The sequence below is a fragment of the Triticum dicoccoides genome, chromosome 3B (genome assembly GCF_002162155.2).
Source record: "Triticum dicoccoides isolate Atlit2015 ecotype Zavitan chromosome 3B, WEW_v2.0, whole genome shotgun sequence".
NCBI lineage: Eukaryota > Viridiplantae > Streptophyta > Magnoliopsida > Poales > Poaceae > Triticum > Triticum dicoccoides.
Genome location: NC_041385.1, coordinates 257,569,879 through 257,582,007, shown reverse-complemented (window position 1 = coordinate 257,582,007; position 12,129 = coordinate 257,569,879). Strand labels below are relative to the sequence as shown.

General features: G+C 47.9%; 1 protein-coding gene and 1 pseudogene across 1 annotated transcript; one reads left to right on the top strand and one right to left on the bottom strand.

Annotated features, from left to right (window-relative positions):
- Positions 1–2,809: 2,809 nt before the first annotated feature.
- Positions 2,810–5,460, bottom strand: LOC119275811 (tonoplast dicarboxylate transporter-like). The gene is made up of 6 exons (XM_037556733.1): positions 4,959–5,460; positions 4,370–4,862; positions 4,169–4,212; positions 3,981–4,076; positions 3,374–3,884; positions 2,810–3,245 (listed from the first exon to the last, which is right to left on the bottom strand). The coding sequence occupies exons 1-6, from the start codon at positions 5,400–5,402 to the stop codon at positions 3,211–3,213; spliced, it is 1,623 nt and encodes a 540-aa protein (XP_037412630.1). The 5' UTR covers positions 5,403–5,460; the 3' UTR covers positions 2,810–3,210.
- A 5,306-nt stretch (positions 5,461–10,766) lies between these two features.
- LOC119282986 lies at positions 10,767–10,905 on the top strand (annotated as a pseudogene).
- Positions 10,906–12,129: the final 1,224 nt, after the last annotated feature.

The window sequence follows — 12,129 nt, the reverse complement described above, 5'->3', positions numbered from 1 at the left end:
GGTCCTGTTGATCGGGAGGGGTGTGGCGTACTGCAAAGCAGAGGAAACGGACTTCTCTTCGACCTCCTACGGTCGAAATGGGGGTCTTGTTCATCGGGAGGGGTGTGGCGTACCGCAAAACGGGACTCCACGGGCTACTGTTCATCCACCGTCTGCTGCCTTGTTCCAGCCTCCATGGGCTACTGTTCATCCACCATCGACCTCCTCCAGCCTTCACCTGCGACTGTTCATCCACAACGTCTCCCTCCTGCCTCCACCAGCTCCTGTTCATCCACAGGCTCCTGTTCATCCAGCCTCCACCGGCTACTGTTCAACCAGCCCTCCACGGGCTAATGTTCATCCAGCCCTCCACCGACTACTGTTCAACCAACCCTCCACGGGGTCCTGTTCATCCACCCCCAACCGGCTCGATCGGGGTCCTGTTCATCCAGCGACAACGGCCTCTACTACCATGGGGTCCTGTTCATCCAACCCCCACCGGGAACTGTTCATCCAACCCCTAACAGTGCTCATTGTTCATCAAGAGGCAGCAGGTTCGATCGGCTTCAGTTAGCAACAGTAGCGAAGGAATCTCTCGATCGAGTTCAGTTAACAGCCAGGGATCGATCGATCGCCCGGGTTCAGTAACGCGCAGCCAGTGCAATTGCTCGGGTTCAGTGGGCGAACGCCTCGCTCGGGTTTAGTTAGAGCCCAATGCCTCACACCCACGCGCGTACGTGTACGAGAGAAATGCGCAATCCCTCCGTGCATCGCTCGGCCCCGACCACCCATCGTAACCGGCAACTCCCCGATATTTTCCTCGCCCTCGCTTCTACCATGGTTTTTTTCCGTCATGGACGGCCCAAAGAATGTCATGCAGCTGCGTCTCCAGCCCGCCCAGGATGAAAAGCCCATTTTTTGTCATGTTTTTTGTCATAGAAATAGGAGCCCACCACATCTATGATGATACTGGGTTTTTTCACAATTATTGTCATAGAAGTGTCATAAGCATGACAGGAAAAAAATCCGTTCGGCCCAAAATGTCACGGATGTGTCTTGTTTTGTAATGCTGGAAGCTATTATGGAATGTGATCAAGACTATGCCTACCAAAGACTTGACGTACACTCCAAGACATCTCCTGCCGCCTCCATATGTGCCCCTGGATACCGACTATGTAACCCTAGACCCCCTACTTGGGATGTATATAAGCCGGAGGGTTTAGCCCGCAGAAGGAACCGAATCGCGATTACATTCACCTAGCCCTAGGGTTAGAACACAACTTACGAGAGGTAGATTAAGCTTGTACTCAATACATCATCATCAATATAAATGACGGCAGGACGTAGGGTTTTACCTCCATCAAGCGGGCCGAACCTGGGTAAACGTCGTCTCCCTTGTTCTTGTTACCACCGATCTGAGATCCACAACTTGGGGGCCCCTACCCCGAGGTCTACCAGTTTTGACACCGACACCGGCCATTAACGTGTTGACTAGAAACTGCTCCTTGCTGAGTAATTGAGAATGCAAGTCTCTGAAAGACGGACTGGAGAACTGCAGGAGATGGAGGTTGGTCAAAGAATCTTGGTGTTTGAACAGCACGAGCATAGGATTTTGGATGACCCTTATGGTAAAAGTTAGTCCATTCTGCATCTTCTTCACGGCAGAAAGCCTCAAATTCCTTAAGGTAATCAGGACCTCCAGAACCCCAAAGAGAAAAAAGGAGAGATTGAAGTTCTGATTTGGATGTTACCTCCCTTCAAAATGGCCATACCTACATCCTTTGATGCAACTTAGAACTTGAAAGACCAATTTTGACAACAAGAAACCTTGAACCTCGAGGCGTGTCCACCAAAGCACGATTGTAGAATGAGCCCTACTGAGTCAATGTTGAGCATGATCTTTGATCTTGAAAAATCCGCCACTAGAAAGAATTCCTTTAGATTCCTTCCTTCGATGAAGTCTACAAGAAAGCCAAACTTCTTCAAGATCAAGTCCTCGAAAGCCAAGCCTTGTTCGAACTTCACATCAGAAAGAGACATGATTTGGGAGATTGGTAAATGCAACCGGGATGGCCAGCAGTGATATGGTGGCCGTCGTGTCCGAGGAGTAGACCACGGCGGTGGAGAAGGCGTTGGTCACCGCGGCCGGAGCGGCCTACTGCGAGGATATGGGGAGAGCGCCAGGGCTAGATAATGTCAAGTTGTCAACTAGTGTCTCGTGGGCGTTGTTCACGTAGGAATCGTTACGTAGGTATAACATTGCTCTTAGTGCAATTTGTCTGACATCTTTTTTGAGAAAGTATGCTTGTATTCAAATCACGACATAATACAAAGTTCTTAACCCGACCAAGCACACCTAACACACGCATAAAAACCCAGAATAACAGAGAGCACCCTAAAACAACCAATAAAACGCGAAGACTTCTGAAGCTCTGCGTCATCATCCCTGAACCTTGCGAGGAGACCCCTGCAATACAATAATCTGCATTCAGACACAAGCAAGTCCTCATATTCAATCACGGCATAATCACTGCCATGCTGCTTCCCCATTTATTCTCTTCGGCGCCGGAAAAACAAGGGCACACATGTGCATCAAACATGCCTGCACCAGTCCTCGCCGTCTATGGTTTTCAATACCACTATATGTACCCCTTCCAGGTGGAAGAGAACTAGGACCCGCTCCTGCGCCGCTGCCGGACTAACCACCCAAGCAAAGCAGGACATCCCTCCGGCAGCAGCACAAGAAGAAGGAAGAACAACAGCAGAAAATCATACCGACGAGGAAGAAGAATCTTCGTCTCCACACAACCACCACCCATCCAAAGACATCTAAGAAATATAATTCGCTACACATTCCCGACCCTCTCCAAGGTGATCCATACAAAATGTTGAAACGTGGGTGGGATTGGAACTGTGTACAACCACATGAGGAAATGTACAGAGTTCCAGTGCACAGGAGACACCATTCAAAAAACACATGAGGCAATGGTGTTTGCTATACATAGTGTATACTATACTCCTTCCGTCCCAAAATAAAATAAATGTCTCAACTTTGTACTAATTTTGAGACAGAGGGAGTACTCCTACTGCATAATCTGTTGTCTAAAATGTACAGGAGAACTCCTTTCCCCTCTCATAGCAATAGGCCGAGCTCCTGTTCTTTCCAGGCAAAGAGGATAACCAATTCTACAATTTGAAATGTTCAGAGCACTTGAATTTTAATCTGAGTCCCTACAACTTCTGATCCATGCCAAAAACCACAGAACCTGCACAAGACAAAGAGAAAAGGGGGAGCAAGTAGTAAGTACAGGAGCAGCGGCAGTAGGCAGCAGTTTTTTCCTTTGTCATGGTCAGTGTTAATGTCAGTGCTAGGACTGCAAGTTAACTTGGATACCTAGAGTTGGCAGTAGGACGGCGAGAGTTGCAACGCCCACCACTTTGATGGGTATTCCGGTGAGCACCATGTCCTTGATGGTGATGTAGCCGGTGCCAAACCCGACGACGTTGGGCGGCGAGGCGGTGGGCAGCAGGTACGACAGCTGCGCGCCGACCGTGCCGGGGACCATGAGCAGCAGCGGGTGCACGCCGATGGTCTTTCCCAGCTCCGCCAGCAGCGGCAGGACCAGGGTGGTGGCCGCGTCGTCGGACGTGAACTCCGTGATGGCGGCGCTGAAGACACACGCCACGGGCGCGATCACCAGCGGCGGTGCGCCCCTCAGGAATCCCAGCCCCTCCGAGAGTATGTCCGTCAGGCCGCTCGCCTTGAAGCCTTCGGCGATGGCGAAGCCCGCGCCGAGGAGGAGGATGATGTTCCACTGCAGCTTCCGGCACTTGCCCCAGTCCATGAGCTTCTCGCCGCCGCCCTTGCCGTTGGGGATTATGAAGAGCAGAGTCGTCATCATGATCTGCATTAGTAAGTCGATACGACATATCCAGTGAGCTCGTGCGGCAGATTTGTCTGTTCAAAAGCTGCGTGCGGTATCATGCATCGGTGCTCTTACGGTGACTGTTCCATCCCCGACTTTGCCGTGGAAGAGGACTCCCCACCCAGGTATGTCGTTCGTCAGGCTCCTCGTCATCCACAGCACAATTAGGCCCTGCAAGAATTCATTCTCACTTCATTTAGTTTTGCTCAATAAGCCAAACAGAATGGCTACAACTTGTACTGGCCGAGAACGTAGAAGCATACCCCAAAAACGGCTAGAACCATCTTCTCTGCAAAAGCCATTGGACCTGCGGATAAGAAACCAGAACAGACATCAGATAACAGGTTAATAATCAGTTTAACACTGACCAGAAAGCCAAAGAGTTGACCACTGACAAGAACGTATGGTCCTCACACGGAGCAACATGGTTTGTCCAAGCTAGAAAAGAAAGAAAGAGCACGTACCAAGCAAGCTTAGCTCCCTCCTGAGATGGGTCCTGTCGAGGTAAGCCGACAGCGCTCTTCCCGTGTTGCTGGAGCAGTACATGAGGCAGAGCGTGACCCAGAGCGCGGCGAACAGGACAAGCGCGACGGGGAAGCCGAAGGACATCCAGGAGCTAAAGGTGATGGGCCGCTGCTCGGGAAAGTAGGTCGACCACATACCCACCAGAATGATGTTGGCGCCCGTGCCCGTCAGCGTCGACATCCCGCCGATGGTGGACGCGTACATGACGCCGAGCACCACCGCCTTGGAGAACCGCCGGACCTCGTGCGCGTGGGCGGACGAGGACGCCGCCTGGCCGCGCGGGAACCGCTGCAGGATCCCCGTCGCCACCGGCATCATCATGACGGTGCAGGGCGTGTTGTGGATCCACATGCTGATGAACATGGTGGTGCCGCAGATGCCCAGCAGCAGCAGCGGAGGCCTCACCGGGTCCCCGCAGAAGAGCGACGTGATCTGCATGCGCGTTAGTTAGTTTTTCTTCAACGTGTGGGCGCGTGCGTGGGTGCCTAGTTGTAAGTAATCGTTCGATCGACGATCGAGGGTGCGTACGTTGAGAGCGAGCCGGCGGTGGATGTTGTAGTGCTCGATGGCGAGCGCGAGGATGAAGCTGCCGAGGACGAGGGAGATGACGTCGTCCATGTAGGCCTTGGCGACGGCGTCCGAGGAGGAGATGCCGAACGCCGGGAAGAGGAACAGCGGCGCCATGGACGCCACGCCCAGCGGCACGGCGTCGGTGAGCCACCAGATGAACACCCACGCCAGCACGCCCAGCATGTTGCGCGCCGCGGCGCGGCCTTGGCCCAAGTCCACGAATGCGCAGATCAGGGCCGACGCCAGCGGCCCCGCCGCGATCACGAGGTACTTGTTGGCGAGCAGCGACCCGAGGGCCGAGCACGCGCACCCGTCCGTCCTGCCGTCGGCATGCAGAGGCAGCAGCGGCGTCGACACGTCCTCCATCGAGCTCTCCCACTGCTGGCTGCACGGCGGATCCATGCGCCGACCGATCGCTCGATGCAAATGCACTTTCGCGTTCTCGGTCGGTTCTGTTGCTTGCCGCTTCTTGATGTCCAAAAAGGTTTGAGTAGTCTTTCTTATAGGCGCGGCGCGGGAACACAACTCAACTCTGTTCGGACAACTCAAATGTTGTTATCACGCACAGTGCTGGTTTACACGTAGTCAAAATGGCGAGTAACCGTGATGACGCTTCATACAAGGCGCCACGTCGGAGACAATATTCAAGTGTCTAGAGGAGAGCCATTTTCCCTGGCGCCTAGCAAGAGCAGGTTCCAAGTGGGATGTTTCTGCTGCGATGACGCGTCATGCAAGCCGCCACGTCAGATGCAAGTTACTGGGACGGGCAGAGATTTTTCGCTGGCGCCTATCCAGAATCCCAAGTTCCAGACCGCTACCAGTTGGACTAGTTAAGCGATCGGTTACTGTGTGGCAATGATTAGGACCGAGCACGCAGTCGATTTGGCGTCCAGATAAGCACGATCAGGCGTGAGGAAACGGATAAGACTCGAGCCAAGGTCGTGGCCCCTTTTGTTAACCAGCCCTTGAGGGCCTCAGGAGCTGACGGCGGTTGGTGCACGAGGCGACCAGCCGGCGCCCGGCCTTGCCGTCCTGATGGCGACGAGCCGACAAGCTGCTCCACTGTACGGTGAGATCTTATCCGGACATGTCAACGTTCACGATCGATACGACCATTTCTAATCCCCTTCCTCTCATGCATGTTGCAGCATTCCGCGCATGCTATGACGTACGTTCCGTGTGGTGTGTTTTGGATTATTGATAGAAGTATTCCTCGTTATACTTCCTCCGTCCGAAAATCTTTGTCATCAAAATAAATAAAAGGAATGTATTTAGACATATTTTAGTTATAAATACATCTCTTTTTATCCATTTTAATGACAAATAGTTTCGGACGGAGGGAGTACTAATTTATACTTCCTCCGTCCTTAAAGACTCCCTTCGTCTCAAAATAAGTACTCCCTCTCTCTCAATTTATAGGGCGTGTGCGTATTCCTAGGTCGTCAATTTGACCAATCTAACACAAGTCATATATTACAAAAAATACATGAATATAAACTTCAGATGTTCTACTTTTAAAAGGTATAATTTTTGTGTTATATAGTTTATATAAGGGTGATAAAATTGGCAACCTAGGTATACGCGTAGGACTTGTAAACTGAGACGGAGGAAGTATCTCAAACTTAGTACAATTTTATATTAGTTACTACAAATTTGGGACATTGAGGGAGTATAAGTCTGATGTGACCCCAAATGCCGTCGCTAAAAGTATTGTTAGTAAGGTGAATCAGAGCAAGACTGAGAAGTATATAGTTCCTGCTAGACGCTAGGAAAAAAAACTACTGTTGTACATTGCAGCAATCAAAGAGTTGAACTGAGAGACAACTTTCTACACAACGGGAAGACAACATCGCATATTTTCATTGGACATGTTTCTGTTCAGCTTGTTGCACCAGACGACGTGGAGCCATGACTTAGAACTCCATGCATGCAAAATTATCTACGTGAGCACGCAAGGGAGTAGTACTAGTCTGTTTTGTCTTTGTGATCAGTTTGCCGTATTTTTAAATTAGTTAATTAGTGATAAAATAAGATAGGAGAGATAGAGTTGGATCAGTAGTAGTACGTGGTTGTGGTCAGGTCGAGTCCAACTAGTATTCCGAAGGAGTCCAGGTCGGTTGTAACTGGTGCCGGCGTGCACTATTAATAGGGCCAACCGGCCGTGTATCGAGGACATGTTAGCTTTCTTTAGTCAATTACAAACAGAGGATAATCCGCCAGGTTCCGGTGGCAAGCTCAATGGCTTGTGTTTCTTGGCAAGGAGATTAAACGGCGCGCCATCTAATTTATTGTCAATTCTAGTAGAATCGCCCATGTGCTTCTTCTACCTGAAGACGTACGTGTAGTTCTCGCCGGTTTGCATCTATCTGATCGTAAGCTTGCGTTTCTTTCTTCTGTTATTTGGTGTAGACTGGATATTGGACTTGGAGTTGCTGAGTTTGTACTGTGTGAAAGATTTGGAAAAATTATTCGCGCCATCAATTTTCTGCTGACGGTCGCATCAAAGTCTTTATAGAGATTCTAATATGGACTACATGCAAAGCAAAATGAATTAATCTACACTCTAAAATACATCTACATACACCTGCATGTAGTTCATATTGAAATATCTAAAAAGGCTTATATTTAGAAACGAAGTGATACAATTGAACAAAATGACAAAACTCTCTGATAAAAATGAGGCCAACTAATTGCCAGGTGTGTGAAAATAAATTACTCTCAATCAATTTCTCTGTCCTTTTAATTTTCTCTGTCGGATTGAAATCCAACCACCCAGTCATCTTGCGGTCATCGTTTTGCCTCCCCTTCCTGGCCGAGCCTCTGACTCATCGTGTCGCCACTGCCCTAGTGTTGCCTCTAAACCCGGCCACCAACTCCGACGCCAACAAGCTGCACACGGACCTTCTGCTTCTCTTCCACGGCTCCATGGTCGACGTTTCGCTGAGCCAGGTCGTTTCCCCACTAGTAGAAAACGGAGCTTTAATACCGGTTCATAAGGACCTTTAGTGCCGGTTCTGCAACCAGCACTAAAGAGTGGAGACTAAAGCCCCCCTCCCCCTTAGTACCGGTTCGGCACGAACGGCCACTAAAGGCCCACCACATGGCGTGAGCTCGCGCCGTGGTATGGGGGACCTTTAGTACCGGTTGGTGTTACCAACCGGTACTAAAGGTATTATTTTTTGAAAAAAAAAATGAAAATTTTGGGAAAAAAAATTGGTTTTTTTTTATTTTCAATTTTCTGAATTATTTGATGATTTAGTCTCTAATCGCCCATCTTAACTACTCAAGTGTGGATCACTCATTCCAAATCGTCTAACTTCCCGACCGGTCACCCATCCTCTCACTCCCCCGGCCTGAGCACGCTTAACTTCGGAGTTCTATTCCCCCTACTTTTCAAGTCTGCACTTGTTGTTTTCCTGACAAATGTAAGCTGTAAATACTATTAACCATCAGCAGTTTAGCTTGAGCATTAGGTCACACATTTCACCGTTTGAGTTTGAAACTATTATTCTAAAAAAACAGTAATTATTTAGTAACACTAATATTTCTTGAATAAGTTTGACCACAGTTTGACCAGATTTGACCAAAATTCAAAAAAATGAAATAATTATTTAGTAACACTAATATTCTTGAATAAGTATGTAGTAACATTAATACTTCTTGAATAAGTAGTTTGACCATAGTTTGACCAGATTTAACCAAAATTTAAAAAAACTTAAATTTGAGCATATCTTTTTCTCCTTTTGGAATTTGAGGATTCTAAAAAATTGCAAACAGGCCCTAGGCGGTCAAAATCGGATGCGGATTTTCGTGCTGAATTTTTTTGATATATTATACGTTTTTTCCGACATCTTATGCAAAAGTTATAGCCGTTTTACATTTTCCCTACACTTTTTGCAAAACATGTCCAAATTTAAGTTTTTTAATTTTCCTAACTAGTAGATGTAGTAATATGACTACATCTCAAAGAATTTTATTTTTTGAACTTTTTATCATTTTCTTTGTATTTTCTAAAACTAAAATAGTGATACACGCGGGGGGGTAGAGTTTGAAAATTGCCCTTTAGTACCGGTTTGTGCCACGAACCGATACTAAAGGTGACCGCGGGGCCCCGGCCTGACGCTAGCCTGCCACCACCCCTTTAGTATCGCTTTGTGGCACGAACCGGTACTAAAGGTGCAAAACAAACCGGCATTGATGCATAGCCGTTCGAACCGGCGCTAATGGTACCATTAGTACCGGGCCAAAATCAAACTAGGACTAATGTGTCTCACATTAGGTCCTTTTTCTACGAGTGCCTCTCCGGTGAGGTTTTGCATCACCCCGCGAGCACTCAGGGGCCATATGTGTGAGAAATCGACTACTTGGAAAACAAAATTCAGGCAACTAATGTTTAGTAAATGTGGATAAAAATCACTACTCCCTCCGTCTATGTGTGTAAGTCATCTTACAAAAATCAAATAATCTCAAAACACTTAGGTGCGGTGCATTAACTTCTATCTCGTTTCTTGTTTCTTCACATACTCCCTTGGTTTTATTTACACTGCATATTAGAGTTGACTGAAGTCAAACTTTGTAAAGTTTGACCAAGTTTATATAAAATAATATAGACATTTATTATAATAAATCTATACGATGTGAAAGTACATTCAATAATAAATCTAATGTTGTTGATTTGTTATTGTATATCTTAATATTTTTGTTTATAAATTTGGTCAAAGTTTGTAAAGCTTGACTTTGACAAAAGCTAGTATACAAACTAAATAAAAACGGAGGGAGTATTAACCAATAAGAGACGAGGGGTGTGCATGCTTTTAATGACTTGAGACTACCAAACACGACATGCAGTAGTTAGTATTAGAACAGGATACGTAGAGGTAGTCAGATATGTTTAAACTTGTTCTGTTCCTATCTCTTCTTCTGTTCTTCTTCTCCAAGTCTATCTCTCGTTGTAATCTGGAAGTCCCAGCGATATTCCAAAATATTTTAAGCCACGGTAACTCTTCTATAAATATACATGCGTCCCGAGCAAAGGGTTTAACGCTTCCCATCAAATCTTATATGGTCATCAGAGCCCTTCCTCTCGTACGTCTAGTTTTCCCTGAGAGATCGATCTAGTTGATCGAGAGAGAAACCTGAAACCTATCCAGAGAGAGACATCGAGAGAAAACATGTCAGGCACCAATGCCAGCACCGCTGCCTCCACCATCGCCGCCGCCAATACCGCCTTGATTGGATCCACCATGAGCGCCTTGTCCACCCAATCTGCACCATCCACCTATGCATCTTCTTCCACCTTCAGCAGCGTCTCTTCTCTCGGGTCTCCTCCATCTGAGAAGCTCACGAGGACGAACTTCCTCCTCTGGAAGGCCATCGTGCTACCCCAAATAAAGGGAGCACAGATGGAACACTTCCTTGACGCCGCAAGTCCGGCGCCCCCTCCTACCATCACCGTCACCAAAGAGAGGAAAGAGGAGCAAGTCTTCAACTACGCCCGGTCGATCTGGTACGCCCAACAGCAACAGGTACAAGGATACCTTATGGGGTCTCTGTCACGTGAGATTCTTGCACGGGTCGCTACTCTTCAGACGCCGCCGAGGTGTGGAGTGCCATCCACGCCTCCTTTGCTGCCCAAACGCAAGCACATATCGTCAACACCCGCATCGCCCTCGCCAATCTGCACAAAGGGAGCATGGGCATGCCTGAGTGCCTGAGTATCTGGTGAAGATCAAAGCCTTCGCCGATGAGATTGCCTGCACCGGTGATCCCCTCTCTGAAGGAGAGCTAACCTCCTATGTGCTCAAAGGGCTGGACATCGAGTATAACCCGGTGATCTCAGCCCTGGCTGCACGCATCGAGCCGGTGACCGTCCAAGAGCTCTACAATCAGTTGCTAAGTTTTGAAGCCCGTACGAATCTGCTACAAGGTAACAACATCCGCCAGTCTTCGGTTAATTCTATCTCACGTGGTCGTGGCACTGGAGGCCGAGGCCGTGGTCACCGCGGTCACCAACAGGGGCGCGGACGCGGCAACAGCAACAACAGCGGGCGTGGGCGCACCAACAACTCTGGCCCACGCTCCTCCGACGCCTCCTACTCCAACACCAGGCCGCGTTGCCAGCTTTGCAAAAAGTCAGGGCATGAGGTGAAAGATTGCTGGCACTGCTACGACGAAGATTACGTGCCTGAAGAGCGCCGTGTAGCTGCAGCCATCAGGGAGCAAGAAGAAGCTGGCGAAACCATCTGGTATGCTGATTCTGGAGCTACTGATCATGTCACTAGCGAATTGGAGAAGCTTGCAAACCGGGAGAGATATTATGGCAATGATCAGATAAACACCGCCGCAACTGGAGGAGGTATGGACATATGTCACATTGGTCAATCTTCTATTAATTTCCCTAATATTAAACGTGATCTTCTTCTAAAAGATGTTCTTCATGTCCCTCAAGCCTACAAAAATCTTGCTTCCATGTCTCGTTTGTCCGCTGATAATAATATCTTTTTTGAAACTCATCCCAAGTATTTTTTTCATTAAGGATCGGGCAACGAGGGAGCTCCTCCATCACGGTAGATGCGTCGGTGGTCTATACCCTATCACATCAAGAGCTTTTAGCTGCAAGCGTATCGCCAAGTCTACTCCGTCGTCAAGCCATCTTTAGAAAGGTGGCATCGAAGATTAGGTCATCCTTCATTTAAAATAGTTGATCAAGTAGTGAATAAAGGCAATCTTAAATTGTCTAGTCGTGAAAATAAAGAGTCTGTTTGTGATGCTTGCCAATGTGCCAAGAGTCACCAACTCCCCTATCCTAGATCAAATAGTGTGTCTCATGCTCCGTTGGAACTGATATTCAGTGATGTATGGGGTCATGCCAAAGATTCGTTTGGAAGAAAGAAATATTATGTTAGCTTCATTGATGATTATAGTAAGTTTACATGGATATACTTGCTTAAGTTCAAATCCGAAGTCTTCTCTATCTTCCAAGAATTCCAAAAACTTGTTGAACGTCAATTTAACAAGAAAGTCATTACACTCCAGAGTGACTGGGGAGGAGAGTATGAGAAACTCAACTCTTTCTTTAGAAGCATAGGCATTGAGCATCATGTTTCGTGTCCACATGCACACCAACAGA

Coding starts and splice junctions, on each gene's coding strand:
- LOC119275811 (XM_037556733.1), bottom strand. CDS start 5,402: ATGGATCCGCCGTGCAGCCAGCAGTGGGAGAGCTCGATGGAGGACGTG. Junction 4,213..4,369: donor GAGGGAGCTAAGCTTGCTTG/GTACGTGCTCTT, acceptor TCTTATCCGCAG/GTCCAATGGCTTTTGCAGAG. Junction 3,246..3,373: donor CGTCCTACTGCCAACTCTAG/GTATCCAAGTTA, acceptor TGTCTTGTGCAG/GTTCTGTGGTTTTTGGCATG.